The 20,286-nt window shown below is 42.6% G+C and overlaps 1 protein-coding gene across 1 annotated transcript in view; it reads left to right on the top strand.

The window, feature by feature from the left end:
• LMBRD1 (LMBR1 domain containing 1) overlaps positions 1 to 20,286 on the top strand; it is a 413,956-nt gene that overhangs the window by 207,937 nt on the left and 185,733 nt on the right. The window contains exons 5-6 of the mRNA XM_082251576.1: positions 3,342 to 3,409; positions 17,908 to 17,996. Coding sequence (XP_082107702.1) covers positions 3,342 to 3,409; positions 17,908 to 17,996 — 157 coding nt within the window. The remainder of the gene's footprint in view (positions 1 to 3,341; positions 3,410 to 17,907; positions 17,997 to 20,286) is intronic.

The following is a 20,286-nucleotide window of genomic DNA, read 5'->3' as shown; positions in this document are numbered from 1 at the left end:
CATGCGGGCTTTCATGTGTCTTACACTGAGGAGAGGCTTCCGTCGGGCCACTCTGCCATAAAGCCCTGACTGGTGGAGGGCTGCAGTGATGGTTGACTTTCTACAACTTTCTCCCATCTCCTGACTGCATCTCTGGAGCTCAGCCACAGTGATCTTTGGGTTCTTCCTTACCTCTCTCACCAAGGCTCTTCTCCCCCGATAGCTCAGTTTGGCCGGACGGCCAGCTCTAGGAAGGGTTCTGGTCGTCCCAAACGTCTTCCATTTGAGGATTATGGAGGCCACTGTGCTCTTAGGAACCTTAAGTGCAGCAGAAATCTTTTTGTAACCTTGGCCAGATCTGTGCCTTGCCACAATTCTGTCTCTGAGCTCTTCAGGCAGTTCCTTTGACCTCATGATTCTCATTTGCTCTGACATGCATTGTGATCTGGAAGGTCTTATATAGACAGGTGTGTGGCTTTCCTAATCAAGTCCAATCAGTATAATCAAACACAGCTGGACTCAAATGAAGGTGTAGAACCATCTCCAGGATGATCAGAAGAAATGGAAAGCACCTGAGTTAAATATGAGTGTCACAGCAAAGAGTCTGAATACTTAGGACCATGTGATATTTCAGTTTTTCTTTTTTAATAAATCTGCAACAATGTCAACAATTCTGTGTTTTTCTGTCAGTATGGGGTGCTAGGTGTACATTCATGAGGAAGAAGAATGAACTTAAATGATTTTATTAAATGGCTGCAATATAACAAAGAGTGAAAAATTTAAGGGGGTCTGAATACTTTCCGTACCCACTGTATATTATACACACACACACTATATTACCGAAAGTATTGGAACGCCTGCCTTTACACACGTCTTAGTCTGTAGGGTTCAATATTGAGTTGGCCCTCCTTTGCAGCTATAACAGCTTCAACTCTTCTGGGAAGGCTGTCCACAAGGTATAGAAGTGGGTCTATGGAAATGTTTGACCATTCTTCCAGAAGCGCATTTGTGAGGTTAGGCACTGATGTTGAATGAGGAGGCCTGGCTCTGTCTCCACTCTAATTCATGACAAAGGTTTTCCAAAATGTTCCCACAAAGTTGGGAGCATGAAATTGTCCAAAATGTCTTGGTATGCTGTTGTCTTAAGAGTTCTTTTCACTGGAACTAAGGGGTCAAGTCAAACCCCTGAAAAACAACCCCACACCATCACTTCCCCCCTCCACCAAATGATTAGGACTAGTGCACAAAGCTAGTTCCATAAAGACATGGATGAGCGAGTTTGGGGTGGTGGAACTTGACTGGAAGAATAGTCAAATCTTCCCATAGTCCCACTCCTAAATCTTGTGCCTTCCCAGAAGAATTGAAGCTGTTCTAGTTGCAAAGGGTGGTCCAACTCAATATTGAACTCTAGGGACTAATGCCTCGTACACATGCAACGATTATCGGCCGACCTATCGTCCGTCTTTTGTCCAGAGTTGTGTTTTGTTGGTTGGAATGTGCCTAGACTGCACACAAATTTTCTCGCCCAACAAAATTCTACTTCAGAAGTGATGTCATGTGTTGGTTTGCTCTCTTTGTGTTCTTTCTTCACTGAGCATGCCCAGACTTTCTCATCAGATTTTTCCCTGTCGAAATCTGTACTGCCTGCACGAAAATCGGCTGTTATGTTGACGGCCAACAAAAATTTTATAGCCTGCACACCAGATTTTTTTCGGCCGAAAATTCGGAGTTGGTTGTCGGAAGCATCATACTAACAAGCCGAAAATCGCCAGATCGGACGTTGGCCAAAAATTCCCTGCCAGTTTTCGACGCGTGTGTACAGGCTTAAGACTGAAATGCCATTAAAGCTCATGTGCGTGTAAAGGCTGTTGTCCTAATACGTGTGTGTTGTTTTGTTTGAAGAATTTGCTAGAAGTCACCTTTAGACTTCTGGTTCCGGCGCCACATGGACTAGCTGCCTTCTCCTCAGCTCCTGCAGCTAGATCCCGAAACCCAGCCTCTAAATCCAGCCCGGACTGACAGCACCACCTCACAAAAGGCTACAGAGTGCCAGCGCAGACCTCCTGCTCTCATGGACTATTTTTTGTAAAAAAACAGCCCGTGCTCACACCCGGGCCGGAATCTACCTGAAGCTGCAGTCTCGGCCTCGCCATCCACGGGAGTAGAAGCTTCTGCAATGGAGGGGAGTGCATCTCCTGCCTTGCCCACAGTACAACAGGGAGACCCTAATACAGATCACATTGCACAAACTGTAGCAGGGCTATAAACCCCTACGATCGTGGCATCAGTAGAAAGAGCTGTCAATGCAGGGATGATGCAAATTAAAAAGGAACTCAGTGAGCACTCCTGGCTAAATTAAGTTGAAAATCGTATATCTAACATGGAAGATGAATTTTACCAGTCCCAGAACACTGAACAGGCACAAGAAAAAAACAACCAGTACATTTTGCAAAAACTAGAAGATCTAGAAAATAAGTTGAGGCGCAGCAATTTGAGATTTATGGGGGTGCCAGAGTGAATGCCTACCTCTCCCATAACAGTTTTGCACTAAACGAGTCCCAGAAGCCTTAGGCCTACCAGGCCTCTGCATCTTGGAGCGATTGCACTGCATGGGATCCTACTCCGCAGACTGTACAACTCCTCACCCGATCATCGCCAAATATTTAAACCAAGCGGATAAAACTGCCATCCTGCAAAAATATAGACAATCCAGATCATTCCAAATTGATGGGGTAAAGGTCCTGTTTTTTGCAGACTACTCTATTGAAGTCACAAAGAAACAGTCACATTTATTTCAATGTTCATGGATCAGTTGGAGGGAGCGCTCTGTATCTTGGGAATGGGATTGGTGCAAGTGTTTCTGCAGTACTGATTTTTTCTATTTTTTTTTTTTCCCGAGAAGTAATGTTTGATAGATAGCAGGAACATTCTCAAGCTTTTGTATGTCACAAAAAAAAAAAAAAGGAAATGGCTGACAAGCTTTCCTTTTTTAATTTGCCTAGCTTGGTCTATTAGTGTACAGTACCTTAAAGCATACACTTTAGAGTTTCTTATTTTAAAGAAGTGCCATTAATACTTTGATGTATTAGGAAGTTTGAGATTGTTATCCGGATATGTTCCCAGGCCACAAAAATAAAATGTGGACTCTTTGTAAATTCCTTTGGTACTCTTGTAATTTCATATATGAATGAGTATAAGCGTTCATTCTGAATCTAATAATGGAATATCATTACAGTGTAAGGTCACAGTAAGACTAAGATCTCCAAATAATTGCATGCTTTACATTGACAATTTAATTATACTTTGCGCTTAAATGGGCTTGGAATTATATGTTTTATATATTTTATTTCTGTCTTTTACAGCAAATAAACAGTGCTCTCAAGTATACTTGTGGATTCGTATTAGTGTGTGCATGTCTCCTCCTGGTTGGGTAAGTAGTTCATGCAGACAGCGATGTTTAGTAACCAGTCTGTTATTACCATATACAATACTATATTTATACTTGGCAAAAATGATTGCCTTATAATCAATAACTTCATATATCTGCTATAGATGTATTTAATTTTCATACATTTTTTATTGAACTCCTCTAAATGTATAGTGCGGTAATTCAACACAAAATGATCACACAATTGAATAAACAATGTTTTATTACTTTGTCATTACATTTGTTTGTGGCCGATTTAATAAATGTTCTAATGGACACAAAATCCACTATGCAAACTGTTAGCAAAGCTGCATTTCAGATGTGAAAACTAAACATCAACTGCTATAGGATTGGTTGAAATGTTGTCATACTCTCTCCTGGTTGATGCAGATCTTTTGGTTGATGTTCTATGCTAAAGCACCCGAATTGTTTCCCAGTGGTTTTTCTGTGAATCGTTTGAGGGGGTTACTTTCTCTGTCAGCTCTCCTGGCTGAGTCAGGGGAGCTCCCCTGCAAGACGCTTCTCAGAAATTATGCCTTTTGAGGTAAACTGTTTGGTAAGGATTTGAATGCTGTTTTCCAGGAGGCTAATGGGCAGAGGTACTATATTGCCTCCTACGGAATGAGGAAAGATAGCCGGGTAGGTCCACTTCTTTGGTACATAGTTTTCTTTTGTGCCTCCTAAGCCTCAAGCCCAAGGCTGGGACCCAGTTCCAGATTAAATGTTTCCCAGAAAATAGGCGCTTATTTTTCTTCAGATCGGGGGGTCATTGTCCACCTTGGTGGCCATTATACCTGGCATGTTTCAGGCTAATGGAGCACTGAGGTTAGGTTCATTGATGAGGGTCTCCATTGAGGCAGTCCTGTATGCCCAGTTTTACTTCGGACCATTGCAACTCCACTTTCTGGACTTGTGTCTGACCAAATTAGCTCTGGATATGTATATTTCCTACCTGGCGCTGGTAATGGGCAATTTTGTTTCTTTGGATTTTAACCTGGCCAGTTCTGACAATGGCCTCCTTCCCTTATGACTGGCATGGAGTCCTGGGTTTACTCTTGGTTCAGGGGACATGGCTGTCGGAGGTGCCTCTGCTTCAAGTCAGTTTTCTTGAGTTCAGGGGTGATTTGACTATCCCTTCAGCACTTGACCTTCTAGCTTCAGGGTTTTTCTATCAGGGTATAGTTGGACAACTCTATGGCTGTGGTGTTCATGAATTTTCAAAGTGATACCAGAAGTCGCACTACTCACATAGAAGTAGATCTGATTGTGGAGTGGGCAGAACTTTACATTTGGTTATCGAAAATGAGAAAGAAAGAGGGTGCCGTAAATGAATAAAACACATATGTATGCATTCACTGTGAAACAAAAAGCACTGGCAACTCAAGGTTACATGGGTTCAGTCAGTCCATCCTGGGATAGATCGTCTGCTTGAGAGGAAGAGACCGATGCCTGTCTGCAGAGTTCAGCAGGGATGAGGCCAGGCAGATTAGAGTAAGGAAGCAGCTGAGTGGTTGGAATGCAGCCCGTTCTGTCTCCTAGAGTTGCAACAAGCAGTAGAAGGGAGCAATTAGGACTCGGCGGTGACTTCACATGTGATGTACGTGGGGAACATAGCTACATGTTTCAGGACAGTCCTGCCCCTTTTGTCATGCTTACTATCCTAAAAGGGAAGCTATTTATTTTATTATGTTGCGGCCTCTGCAGTGGAAACTATAGGACAGCAAGCCCGGATTTAAGATTAATTCAAATAAAGTGTATATGCAGCAGGATTATGGATGAACATTGGTTAATGCAATAAATATATTAGCTAAGAAAAAATATATACAGTGTGTGGGCAATAAATGTAATTATGGGCCTGCATGGTGAAGTTTACTCTTTACTTACTCTTTTTAGATGGGACAAAAGTGCAAATATATATGCACTAAATGAATGGAAATTCATATATCTAATAAAATCTTGTTACGTCATGATAATGAAAACATGAGCTTAGAAAGTGATTCAATGAGGAAAAAATAAAGAAGTCAATAAAACAAATCAATGATACTGACAATGGACTCCTACAGGCATTAAATATGTAAATACTGGCTCTAGACAATATATACAGTAATGGCAAGTAAATTACCCCATAAAGGAAAAATAATAAATCGCTGTATTCAGCTCTAATTCCCACTAGGTTTAATGTATTAAGTGTAAAAACTCCAATACATTTCTTGTTGACAGAGGCAGCAAGAAGCACTCAGCTCAGTTTTGGAGTCACTATTGGGGATGCTTTCGATAGTCCAAACCTTTAGCCCTTTCATGGATTGTTTGTGCTTTTGTTTGAAATGTTTTGGAATGCTATAGTCAGTACTGCCTTGTTTGGGAGCACCATGATGTTTTCCAAATCTGGTTCTTGGGGTTTTAATTATACATTCCATATACCGCAGTCAAGTTGACCAGTTAATCAATATGACCATGTCTTTAGAACAATTGACAAAGCTAGAAATGGGGTAAATTTTCTGAAAAGATTTTTTGGGCATGCGTGACAAAGTTGCTTGTGAGACATTTGCATTTACGACATTGAAACATACCTACTAGATTTCCAAATGGGTAACTTTAGAGGCACAAGTTGCCCTTGCTCTGCCTGGCTGCCTTCCGAACTCTGCAGACAAACACCAGTCTTCCTCTCAAGCAGACGATCTATCCCACAGTGAACAGACTGGACCCATGCAACTTGAATTGCCAGTTATGTGTTTCACAGTTAGTGCATACATACAGTATGTGTTTTTATTTAGTTACCAATAAATCTACATATAGAAGAGGGTTCCCTTTCTCTTCCCCTTTGTTGATAAACCTACAGGATCACCCAACTTCCTACTTTGAAAGGTTTAGCACCCGCAATAAGTGTTTTCTTTGCTCCCAATACCAGGCTTTAAAGGACTTACAAGTTTATCATATTTAGGGCATAATTTGAGAATACATTAATTTATGCACCATCTTTTATACTTTTATTAGAATTACACATTTGGCCCTGTCTGCCCTGTACATTCTAGACTTTTGGAAAACTAACAAGTGGTTATTCTCGGTCCGGTAGAATGGGTTTTAGATCTGCAGGTGCTTTAATCCTATCTTCCGCAGTTGGGGGACACTAGACTGGACACTCTGATGATTCTCATGCCCCATGTCCCAGATGGGTGGGTTCCTACAATTTAGTCAAGCTCCTGGCATGCTCTTCATGGACTGTCCTGGATTGTCCAGACCTGCTGCCCCAAGGGTCATCCTGCTTCACTGGTTTTAAAATCATGGTTGTGCTATTAAATCTCAGGACCTGAAAGTCAGGGGCCTTTCATATTTGGTCATCCCATCTCTCTAACTAAAAAGTCAACTTCCCACCAAATTTGCCACCATCAGGTCTTGTCTGGGCCAGTCCTTGGCCATAGGTACCATTAGGGCCAAGTGTCTTCTTATTCCTTGGTGATAACTTTCATTCAGGGCCACGCACATAGTCCTCCACCCATGCATACCCATTATCTCTGTGAGACCTCATCCTTGTTTTGTCAATTCTTAAGAAACCACCCTTTGAACCTACCAGGGATGTTCCTCTCCGTATCCTTACTCATAAATTTGCTGTCCTTGTTGCAATTACAGTTGGCATTCTATAAGAAACCGTTCCTTGTTCTACCAAAGAATTTGCCCAAGGTGGTTTCTTCCTTCGACCTTAACCAGGACACTATCTTACCATCTCTGTCCTCTTCTGAAGCATCATATGCTCTCCATTGCTTGGATGTAGCTCAGACTGTATGAGTCTACCTCTCTGATACAGCCACCATTCGCCAGTTTGTTCTTCTTTTTGTCTTCCTTGGGGGTTCTTGTAAAGGGTATTTCTCAGTGGATTTGGCAACTTGTTTTTCAGGTTATTAACTTTATTTTTTATCATGAGCCCTTAATTTATATTTTTTATTCACGTTTGGGTTTTGTACGTCCTGTTAGCAGTTTGTTGCTGTGCTGCTCACCCCTCATAGGATTGCTTTGGTATGGTCCTATTCATCCAAGAATGAAGCAGTCCTGTGATGTACAATAAAGCTAATAAGAGCTTTAACACTTAACTGTAAAATCCTTTTTTTTTTTTTTAGTGTCAATAATTTTTATTGAGTTTTCACAATAATAGCAAGGTTTATGAAACAGAATTACTTTCTGTAGAAAAGAGTACAGGAGTTGTTCCAACCATATAAAACTCGGATAACAGTCGGATGGAGATCGAAACGTAAGGTAAACAGGATAATTGGTCATACAGTAACATATCATCAGGAAGTGCAAACAACACATCAGTGATATACAGGGGCTAGAGGGGTGGATAGGAGTGAAGAGTAATGTCTGTGGGAAATCTTAAGGTGGTACTTAGGAGGGGGAGGAGCAGAATCTGCTCTGCATCCAAGGTTGCCATTTGGTGTAGAAGATGGAGCTCTTAGAAAATGAGTATGCATAGGCTTTTTCAAGAGCGAATTGTAGGTTGACTTGGTGTATCACTTCCAAGTGTGAGGGTGGGGACGGTTGTTTCCAACGTCTAGCGGTAATCGTTTTAGCAGCCAGTAGTATGTGAGTCGTCACCACTCTCAGACCAGGAGGGACACTGTCCATACCTAAGAATAACAACGCTGGAGCTGGATAAGGGGTAGTGATCACGCCAGTAGATTCCAAAATGATCCAAATATCCTTTTCCAATAACTGGTCAGGCTCTTGCAAGACCAGAAAACGTGTAGGAGGTTACCTGGTTGGTCGCAATCACGGCAGCAAAGTGGACTACTATGAGAATAAAACTTTGACAATCGAAGAGGAGTTAGGTACCATCTGGTGAGGAGCTTTTGGGTTTGTTCCCAGTGAGCGGTACATTGGGAAGCCTTCTATGTGCTACGTATAGCTAATGACCACCGGGTATCAGAGAAGGATATCTGAAGATCTTTTTCCCATTTAAGCATGGGATCAGTTTTAGAGAAGGTCAGTTTAGATTGCATAAGGCTATAGAAAATGGAAATGCCCTTCTGATTCGGTTTTGGAGAGGAGAGGAATTGCCATATTATGGTAGGCAAGGTCAAGGGAGGGGGAGGATATCTAAGCAGAAAACTAGATAAACTATTGTATGTGTACATGGCTGAGTTTTGAAGTGAGAATTCAGCCTGGAGTGATTTAAAACTTTTTAGAGAGTCCTGTGCATAAAGTTGGTCAACTGTAAGGATTCCGGCTGAAGTCAATTTAGTCAGGTTAGTGTAGGGTAACAAGATTTCCAGAGTTTCCAGGGGAAGGGACACTGAGGTCTGAGGTGTGGAGGTGACTGAGGAGGCCAAAAATGTCCGCCAGGCTTTTATAGTAGCCTGTGTAGGGAGAGAAAACGAATATAGATGCAAGGGGCGCCACATGTCTGCCAACAGTAGGAGGCATAGGTTCTCCGTTTTGGCTAGAGATGTCTCCACCAGTGTCCATGGGAGGCAGTGAGATCTCGAGAACCAAGACGGTAGAGACCATAGTTGCGACGCCAGGTAATAATCATTGATATCATGAAGACCCAAACCTCCCACTGTTCTGTGTCGAATGGAGTGGGCATAGTTGCATCTGGCTCTCCGTTTCTGCCATACAAACTTACGGAGGGTTTTAGAGAGGGTTGTGAGGTAGCGTTTCGGGATGGGGATTGGAAGTGTACGAAAGACATATAAGATCTTGGGGCGGCACATCATTTTAAAGGTAGCAGTCCTACCTGCCCAAGATAATTCGGTCTTTTGATGGGTGCGAATATCCGCAAGGATGATATCTATGAGAGGGTTGATGTTGCATGGTAACAGTTTGGACGTGGGGAAAGTTAAGTTAATGCCTAGATAAGGTATGGTATGGTCTGCCCACGCATAGCGAGGTAGAGAGATGTGTATATGCCGTGGGATGCATACCCATGTCCAGAATCAGCGACTTGGTGTAGTTCACCTTGTAGTAAGAGACCGCGCTGTACGAGTGAAGAATTTGGTGAGCAGCCAGGAGTGAAATGAGGGGGTTGGTGAGGCTTAATATTACATCATCCGCAAATAGACTTATGCAATGGTGGGAACCCTTCATTTGAATCCAGAGATTAGAGGGTGAGAATGGATTGATTCTGCAAGAGGCTCAATCAGTAGGTTAAAAATTAAGGGTAAGAGGGGGGACAACCCTGACGGGTGCCGTTTGTTATGGAGAATGATTTTGATAGGAGTCTGGAGGACATGACTTTGGCGGAAGGGGAAGCGTAGAGTGAGAGTATAGCCGATAAAATGAGACCCATGAATCCAAATTTGAGCAGGACGGCCTTCATGTATCCCCAGTGAACGCGGTCAAACGCCTTCTCTGCGTCAATAGAGAGAAGCAGAGAAGGCGTTCGAGTGCGCTCAGCATAGTGGATGATATTAATTATACGTCGTGTGGCGTCTGGGGCTTGCCTACCTTTAACAAACCCCATATGGTCTGGGGCTATAAGGGAGGGGAGAATAGCAGCAATTCTGTTGGCTACAAGTTTTGCGTATATTTTGAGGTCCGAATTCAGTAGGGAGATCGGCCTAAAATTAGCTGGGGAATCTGGGGTTTTGCCTGGTTTAGGTAGGGTGGATATGTGTGCTTGAAGCATTTCCGCAGGGAGGTGTTGTGTGGTCATGGCATTGGAGAAGAGGCGAAGCATGTAGGGGGTGAGGGTGTCTGAAAGGGAGGAATAATATTCATTGGTAAGACCATCTGGACCCGGTGATTTGTTCACCGGGAAGGCTCGCAATGTGCGGTTGAGTTCCGCTGTTGTGATGGGGCTGTTGAGGAGGTCTATAGAAGATGGGGACATATTTGGAAGAGTGAGACGTTGCAAGAAGTTGTGAATGTCTGCGTCTGTGGGTTGTGGAGTGGAGGGGTCATCACGGAGGTTGTATAGAGAACTGTAATAGTCCGCAAAGGCGTCTGCTATGTCCTGTGGGTATAGAAGTTTGGCTTTAGTGAATGGATGGTATAAGGAGGTGATTTTGGTTGAGGACCGTCTGGCTTTTAGTTTACTGGCCAAAAATTTGCCGGCTTTGTTATGTGACGCGTAAAAGATTATACGCGTTCGGGCTAGCAATTTGTCGTGGCGGTCACAGAGAAGTTGTCGCAGATCCGATCGTAGGGCGGTGAGGCGGGCTAAGGTTGGATGGGAAGGGGGTAGCTTTGTGAAGTGTGTCTAAGGATTTAATATCTGAAAGTAAGTTATCCAGTTTGACAGTGAAGACTTTTTTCATTTTAGAACCCAATTGAATCAAGATGCCTCGGGCGTATGCTTTATGTGTGGCCCAGAGAAGGGAAGGATCGATGTCAGGAGAGTCATTGTGAGAAAAAAAGTCAGATAGGTGGGATTTCAGTGATTTGAGAGTGTCTGGGTTGGAGAGTAGCGAATTATTACATCTCCAAATGAAGGCTGAGGGATGAACAGGACCAGTTGACAATGTTAAGAAAAAAGCTGCGTGGTCAGACCAGGTAATCGGGGAAATAGGAGTCCTTAACATATGGTAGGGTGTTTTTACCAACTAAAAACATATCAATTCTTGTGTATGATTTATGTCTAGGGGAATAATAAGAATAGTCATTTTCTTCGGCATGTTGGTAGCGCCACACAACATGGAGGTCCTCAGATGCAAGAATGTTTTTAGGGTCGGCAGCCTAGATATTTTTCTAGAGGATGAGTCCATGATGTGGTCCGCCACCAAATTGAAATCACCACAAAGCACAACATGGCCAGATTTGAGTTTGGCGACCTTGGAGCATAGTTTACGGAGGAATCTCAATTGGTGGGTATTTGGGGCATAAACATTCACTATGGTATATAGACAGTTTTTCAATGTACAGATAAGAATCAGATACCTGCCCTCTGGGTCCGACACCACTTGAGAAGGGGTGAAGGAGACAGAGTCTCTTATAGCAAGCAAAACTCCTCGTTTCTTGACGGAGGCTGAGGATGTAAAAATATGGGGGTATTTAACATGTGTGCAGCGAGGGGAGCGGTCCTTCATGAAATGAGTCTCTTGCACCGCTACAATATGGCGTTAGAGGCTTCTGTCCATAAAGAATAGCGTTTAGCTGGGTGGTTAAGGCCTCTGGCATTAAGGGACATCAGTTTAAGCGCCATTTATGAGGTTAGAAAAAAAGGTGTGAGATAAATACCTGCCATGTCCAACCGAGAATGGGAGCAGTCAATAAGTGGAGCAGAGACGAACTGATAACCTGGGATAGCTGAGGGAGACGGAAGGGACGGAAGATCACTGATGGAGTCCGAGCAGAGAAGAGTTGATGGAAGTTCCAACATCTTGGATGTGAAGAATCCTGCATAACGGTTGCAGAGAATGCTGTAGAAACGGCAAAAAGGAAAAGGCAACAAAAAGAATAAAAAAAAACAAGCACAGGTAAAAACATAGTCATGAGGGACCGAAAAGGCAGCATCTGCTGCAAAGTGGTGAGGGGAGAGAGTATGGTGGTTAGTACTCACAGGGAGCATCCGGGCCTGGTAGGCCCAGAGGTAAGATACATTGCCTCATTTAGCATCTGCGACTAGAGCCCCTGGGCCTTTTGGAGATGACCTGCCAGTCGGATTGGACATGAGTAAGCTGTTGTAGCTCCCGTGAACGTGGGTGATCATTTATCTCTGGGACAATACCCCATTGGTGCAGGAGGCGAATTCCCTCGTCAATCAGGGTGATAGTAGAAGAGTGACCCTGGTGGGTGACACACAGCTTGGCTGGATATTTCCATTTGTACACTATCTTGTGATTTCTCATTGCTTTCGTGATCGGGTTGAGATTGCGTCTTAATTGCAGCGTGTATTTGGAGTAGTCGGGGAGAACTTGGATATGAGTCACATGTTCTGGGAGTTGAGCTCTGTTTCAAAACACGTCTAAGATCCTCTCTTTTTCTTGAAAAAAGTGAATTCTTAGGAGGTACTTCCTGAGGGAGGAAGGAGGGCTTGGGAAGTCTGTGGACTCTGTCAATTGTTATATCTTCAGCTGTAAGATTTGGGTCAGCTGCTTTGAACAGGTCCCGTGAACTCACACATTTTGTGTTCGTCCGTGTCCACTCTATCTCCTAGGGCAGTGGTTCCCAACTCCGGTCCTCAGGACCCACCAACAGGCCAGGTTTGCAAGATAACTAAATTACATCACAGGTGATCTCATTTGCTGCTCAGTGATTGCAGTATTCTAGTCTGCATCCCCCAAGGTAATACTTAAAATCTGGCCTGTTAGTGGGTCCCGAGGACCGGAATTGAGAACCACTGTCCTAGGGCATGTATTTCTTTCTTGCACAGTGAAAGAGAGGAGAGAATGTCCTGTTGTATTGAAGTACGCAGGGAATACAGCATTTCTTTCAGAGTGGTATCAGAGACCGGTTGGCCAGCAGTTTGAAATGAGGCAAAGGGGTCTGACTGTGAAAGTATAGATTGATGTGTGTGGTAGTCATTGCTCACCTCCATGACAGCTGCATATGAAGCAGGGACAAGTCCTTCCCTCCTTGGCTTCGACTTCACTGGGCTCTGAGATGAGGGTGATGCGGGGGAAGAATTCCCAGAATATGTAGGAGCAGAGTGTTGGTGTTCTCCCTCTAGAGTTGCGGCTGGTGCTGCGGGGTTATTATGCATTTCCTCTGTGTGAGACCGCTCTGGCAGTAGAGGGCTGGGTGCCAGGTAGGAGCGTGTGTCTCCGCCGCCATTTTGGCGGAGTCTGTGCGAGGCTGAGGGGAAGAATTCGGACATTTTTTTCACTGGGAGCGGGTCCGAGCGGCGGCGTCTCATCATCCGGCGGTGGAGCGGACCTTCAGACTTCAGGGGAGCTAGTTGCGGAAGGTGAGCGAGGCTCGTAGCAGGAGCGATGCTATAAATACTCTGGGCACACACAGGAGCGGCAGAGCTAAGCGGCCATTACGTCCGGCGGTCGCCACGCCCCCCCCCCCCCATCTAAAATCCTTCTTTTTTTTTTCTTTAAGTACACCACAGGACATGCCCCCCTCCCCCTCCTGTCTGTGTTAACTCCTATATTGCTTGCCATAACACTAAAGGCATGCTGGTAGTAGGAGGGGTTATGCAGGGCTGAGTTTTAGCCTTGTTTTTTTGCCAGTGTCCAGTCACCTTGTGGATTCTTGTATCCTTCAAGAATAGGGTTTTACAAGTCAAAAATCCTTTTTAGGATGAAAAGAAATCCGCAGAGCTTCATGTCATTCACTAAGCATTATTTGCAAAATAAATTGTGTGTTAGGGTACAAACCATATATAATCCATGTGTTTTTTATATTGTAACTACCAGCAATGGTGGCTATCTTTTAATGTTTTTAGTAAAATGCATAATTATATTAATGAATGGATATAATGAAAGCATCACATGTCCTGTGCCCCATAAACTCTGGCCCTGACACCTAACTTTAAAGGCATTTTCCATCCAAAGGTCATTGTTGATTATTGTTAACAGCAGTGTCTGCTTTAGCCCTATAGAATATGGTTGTAAGGAGTCTGTGTATGCAAATGCTAACATTATATGGAGTGATTGTTGTTTGTTTAGTTGTGTTGTTTGTTTAGTTGTGTTGTATGTTAAACATTTGTTTTTTTAAAGACTAGTCATGAAGTTGTATAGAGGATTTGGGGGAACTAGCAAAGATAGGCACAGCCATTAAGCCCCTTTTATAGGAGTGATCAGCTCCATTTGCTATGCTGTTTCTGGCAGGATGGCTTACTGTGTTGTATGTGGGTTCTTGGACTCAGCTGAGAGGGAGGAAGAGGACTATTAACCCTGCACTTGCCAGGGTTAAATGCTTGCATATCATCAGGGAAAGGAGTTTTCCCTGCTTAAATGTAGGCTCTGCTCATTCAGTGAGGCATGCAAGCTGTTTGCAGACAGTCGACAGTCCATGTGCCAGGTCTAATCTGGATGGGCTTTTGCGGTGGTTTTCTATATTGAAAACTGGCATGATCCCTTTGCTAACTAGATGTGGAATCCATGCCAGTTTCTATTTCACTCTGAAATAGAATCTAGCGTGGGTGGTGCAGATAGACTTGAAACAGGTCTCCTTGTTAATGTGGCACACGCCACTTGCGATTTGTTTCCTACACCAGGTTTCTGGAACAGGGAGATTTTATTTCCCAGATTGAGTTTTCGTTTGAGATTGCTTATTAACAGTTTGTATTTGATTGATTCCAATTAAGAATCAGTTCATAACAATGTCTTATTGCATGTACTGAGAAATCTGGTTAAACAGACAAGCAAGCTCTCACATATGACCTATTCCTGTATGCAGAGCTGGCAGTCCATTCTATCACATGAAGGTTAATTCTTTTTTAATCGCTGTCAAAAATGGTGTTTAACAAAGCTGTTAATCAACAGATAATGTATAATTTCTGAAAGCCACCAAAACAAATTGAGAATCTAACTGCTTATGCTTAACCAAATTTGACATAGCCTTTACAGTAAATAGAAGGAAAAGTGAAGTGCTGGTCTTGTCAGCGATCATTGCAATAAGTCAAATTGTTGTACAATCACAATTTCCATAGTTATTCAGCACTTTGAATGTGTATCAAGATGGCATAAATCAGAGTCCCCTACTAACCCATAAGAAGGCTAGCTGGAGAATGGAATTCTAATTTTATACCAGTTAGAGAAGAAATTCTGAATAAGCAACAAGTGCAGTATACAATTGCATGACCATGTCTTAGGTATAGGGAAATTATATTGCAATCCAAATGCTTTGGTAACTGTAGCGATCTGAGGCTAAAGTCCTGAGTCTGTATATAAGTTTCCCCAGCAAACCTAACCACTGCAATAGTTGCCAATGCAAGAGACTCACATGAGAAATAGGGAAATAAAATAAAGGAGTTATGCAAATTTTTGCATCTCTACCATCTCTGTTAAAAGCTATTTACATGATCTACAGACCATACATGTACTCAGCACTATTTAGTGTCTGGAAGCGGTAGCACAGACAACTTTATTGGAAGACTAGTAAGGAGTTTGCTCTATTTTTCTGACTTTGACCTGCCAGCTTGGTTATTAACACATCAGTTAATAGCAACCTAAATATAAGATCTACTGCATATTTTATATAAAAAAAAAAAATTATAATGTGTGCGTGTCTGTGTTTTTGTTTGGCAGGTATTGATTGGTGATGTGTAGCAGTTTTGTCAGGATTTGAGTTTTTTTTTTTTTTTTTTTTAAAATAGCTTTAAAGTGGTTGAAAACCTCAGACATGAAATATGAGCAGTGCATATCCTTTTATAGTATGTACTTGTCTCACTTAAGAGCACTAGGTGTCTTTTTTGTCTGATGCTTAGTTCCTCTGCTATCCGCATGATTCACTCCTGACACCAAGACAAAAAAGGTGAGGGGAGGGATCTCCAGCCGATTCACAGCTTTAACTCTATTCCTGTGTGCTGTGTGAAGAGGGGTGTGTCCCTTTCCTCCAATCAACTCTCAGAGCTGAGCTCTGCAGTGTGTACTTTTTTTCTGACAGTTCAGGCAAGCTGTAACAATTCTGGACTTTAAATGGATGAAGAGAAGACGGCTGATAAATGGGTACAACTTACCGTATGTAGGAGGCTTGGTTTCATCTCTGTGTATTACATATACCCAGTGAAGTGACTGGCCTAAGGTAAGGGTTTACAACCACTCTAAATCCATATCTGACCAGTAAAATTATTATGATGTTAGCCAGATCTGCATATTTATTTTTTGATTGTTATGTAAAAAAAAAAAGCCCATGGGGCTTGGCTCAGTTCTGATGAAATGATCAGAAGCTATTATTACTATTATTTCATTTTGAAAGTTTCAAATTATCCATAGGGCTCGTTCCGATCAGATCCGCCTGTCAGTTTTTTAGGCGGATCTGATCGGATGCCCCATTCAGCCTGCTATCCGCATCCGATCCTGTCCGTGAAATCCGGACGGATGGAAACCCTATTTTCCATCCATCCTGGGGATCGGATCGGATGAGAGCGGACAGGCAGTCCGCTCTCATCCGATTCCCCATAGAGAGCAGCGGGGCTCTGACACCTCCCTCTCCACACACAGTGCGGAGACGGAGCTGTCATCCGCCGGCTCAGCGGGGATCGGCGGATCGATTCCCGCTGAGCAGAGCACGGTCCACAATGGAATGCGGACCGCATGAAAGGGGCCATAGAAATCAACACTAACCTCACAAGCTACAGGAAATTACTGGCACTGTTACTTAGCTGAGCACTTGCAGCTTTCAAACAGAGCCAAAGATTCTCCGCACCTGGTACCTACTAGAACAGGTGAAAAGTGAAGGAAAGCAGACCAACTATTTCTACAGTTAATGGGACAAGGAAAATTGGTACACTTTTTGAATAACCTTGTTTCATTTGTTTAAAAAAAAAAAAATCAAAAGGTATGCTGTTAGGGTTTTTATGTTTTTCCTTAAAGTATGTGTAAACCCTCACAAAGAATCTTAATTATAGAAACGTTGGCTTACTGAAAAGTATGTCCATGTACAGTAAAGTATGGACTCAATACTAGGTTGGGGCTCCTTTTGCATGTAATACTGTGTTAATGTGGCGTGGCATGGAGGCGATCAGCCTGTGGCACTGCTGAGGTGTTATGGAAGCCCAGGTTCCTTTGATAGTGGCCTTTAGCTCATCTGCTTAGTTGGGTCTGGTGTCTCTCATCTTCCTCTTGACTTTACCCCACAGATTCTCTATGGGGTTTAGGTCAGGGGAGTTTGCTGGCCAATCAAGCACAGTAATACCATGATCATTAAACCAAATATTGGTACTTTTGGCAGTGTGGGCAGGTGCCAAGTACTGCTGGAAAATGAAATAAGCATCTCCATAAAGCTGGTCAGCAGAGGGAAGCATGAAGTGCTCTAGAACTTCCTAATTTCATTTTCCAGCAGAACCTGGCACATGCTCACACTGCCAAAAGTGAATTTTGGGCTTTCACTAGCTGTAAACCATTGTCAAAATTTAAAATAAAGAAATGCTTGAAATATATCGCTCTGTGTGTAGCGCATCTATATAAAATATGAGTTTCACTTTTTGAATTACTCTACTAAAATAAATTCACTTTTTGATGATATTCTATTTATCACTCACCCACACATTATAAATACCTTTTTTGTCTTTTTTCTTTTTTTTTTTTTCTTTTTCTTGTTCTAAGCTATTTAAGGGGCTTGGAGAGGTGGGGGTGGACAAACAGCAGTACACTAATCTTCTCAGTGAATGGGGGTGGGGGCTTGTCAGCAGAAGCCTGATCATTGCATTGGAGGACAGGCAGGCTATGCTCCCAGCATAGCCAGAAAACTGACCACACTGGGATGGATGTGCTTTTATGCCTAGTGTGCTCAGCTTGAAATAGGAAAGCACAGAACTGACAGGAACACCAGGTATTTCACACAAAGAACAGGATACTTTTTAACACAAATACATGGTACAACAGACACATATCAATAATATGAAATGCTGGGGTAACTATTTTTTTAATTATTGTTTTTCTTTGCTTTTTCTGTAGAGCATTTGTTCCGCTGGCTATTCCTACAAACAAAAACATCACAGAGTTTGAAAAAATCAAGATATTATTTCAAGAACTTGGTAGCAGTCGTAAGTTGTAATGTTTTTGCTCCTTTCCCCTCTACAGCTATTCAAGTTGTGAATTGATTTTTTTATCCACTAGCAGCTTTTACTTTTACGTATGCTTTATTTAATATTAATCTTGGTGATTTGGATAGATATGCAAAGAAGAAACACAAAAAAAAAATACAAAATAGTGTAGCGCTAATCAATGTACATAAGTGAATAGTACCAAAACATCAAAAAATTTGATAAATTCTAAAGAATGAAATCAATATTCCATGTGATGAGTCCCAAGAAACAATAATGTAAATAAAGTCCCAAACAGTAGAAGTGGGATGTGGATTTCCAAAATGCAATAATATCCAAAAGTGACATGAAATATCCTTCTTGTGACACCCAGGGAAGTGCAGGTAAAGGACACCACTGTGCAAAGTAATGGGAGGCAGCTTACCAAAGCGAGATGGCCACTCAAGTGAATGTGATAGCCTCAACAAGCATATGATAACAGATGGACTTCAGTATCTCCAAGGGGAATCGGCACCAAGGAAGATCCAAATCCTCATAATAGGTCCGCAATAGTCAAGCAAATACGAACATCTAGGGAATATATAACAGAAGACCATAGCGTAATCCCGTAATGCATAAAAAAAGGTTTATTTAAAATACTTTCAGTAGACCTTACTGTGCTTTTCACATCAACATTATTTTCTGTGAAATAGCTGCTAAAGCATCTATTTTACCATTTTGCGAAAAAGAAAAATAGCCTAACGGGACTTTATATGAGGTGAATGCAATAGTCACTGGGAGTAAAAGAGTAAGTTTATTCTCAGATTGAATTATACAATAAATACATGTGCATAACCATAGACATAATAGCAAGACATATAGGACATTTTGAATGATGGTAGCAGAATGACAGCATGGTAGCAAATAAACATAATGGAAGCATATCAATATCAATATTGCATGACGATAAATATTCTGTATTGGAAACTCTACGCGTTTCGTGGGTCCTTACGCCCACTCATCAGGAGTATACGAATAACTCTATCTGAAAGTAATCAAAAAGAAATGTCAATGTCCGCTGTATCATATGTTGGCCAGTGAATGTGAAGTTTCAAAAGATGTATGTCTGTCCTAAATGGAAACTGCACTTACTTCTAGCTGCATCAGATTGGTGAACGCTACCATGAAGTGGGGGTAAACTCAGAGTCAGGCTGAGAAACGTGTAGGGTGTAGAAAAGTGAATCAGAGTGGGTGACAAGACACTGGCTGAGAACACACAAATCAATGAATGAGTATATCATTGTATCATGGATGTGACAGTATGTAATGAGTATATCAGTAATTCATAAATATATCAAAGTATCATATTGTAGAGGTATATACTGTGTCCCAAGGTAATATCACAAGGGAAAGAGTATTTGTGTATGAGAGTGTGTTCCAGCAAAACCAGTGTCAGAATCATGAAGAGAAGAAAAAGAGCAAAAGGGGGGGGGGAAGGGGGAGAGGGAAAGAAGGGGGGAAGCAGAAGAAAGAAAATAAAGACCCAAAAAAGAGTACTGATCTCTGTGCATCCGATGAACCGAAAAGATGACAGAAGTGCTGTGTCACAGGAGATAGAGTAAAGAAAGTGAGTGGGCTGGTCTGGTTAAAAAGCGTCCATGGATTAGGACATGTTAAAAGTTGCACAGGAACGATAATGATGCAAAGTGGCATTGGTGTGGAGATGAATTCAAATTGAAACAAATGAAGAAATCATGAGGGTATTGACATCATTGAGTACTACCTGTGCTAGGGCAAAAGTAACCAGAGTAAATGGGAGTAACACAGAGAAGTAAGACATCGGTGAATAAGAATGTCCCTGAAATTAGAAGCTACAGCCAGAGCAAGAGAACATAGAATGGAAAAGATAAAGAGTGCCATAACCAAAGATGTGTCAAAGGAAGAGAAAAGTGGAATGGTGAGGAAGACAAGCATGGAATGGTGGGAAGTGAATAGAGGTTGTATCTCACCTGAATGTCCGCACAAACTGCATGCAAGTCCTGTCCCTAACGCCATGTGAGCGGTGGGACAGACACAAACCAAGGGCTCGTGTTAGTCAATATGGAAAAGGCCAGCGGAGGCTGGCAACCATGACCGTGGGAATGGAAACACCGCCAGCACGTGCAAACGCCGCTGTGGCAGCGGTGCACGTGATCGGCAGGAACATGGCGCCGATATAAAGGTGGCTCCTCCCGTGGGAGGGGAGGAGACAGCAAGGGAGAGCGATCTCCCTATAATATATCGCAGCTCCCGGAGCAGATCCGAACCCACC

The sequence above is a fragment of the Pelophylax lessonae genome (genome assembly GCF_965119305.1).
Source record: "Pelophylax lessonae genome assembly, chromosome: 3".
Classification (NCBI taxonomy): domain Eukaryota; kingdom Metazoa; phylum Chordata; class Amphibia; order Anura; family Ranidae; genus Pelophylax; species Pelophylax lessonae.
The sequence above is the reverse complement of the archived record's forward strand: the minus strand, read 5'-3'. Positions and strand labels throughout refer to the sequence as shown.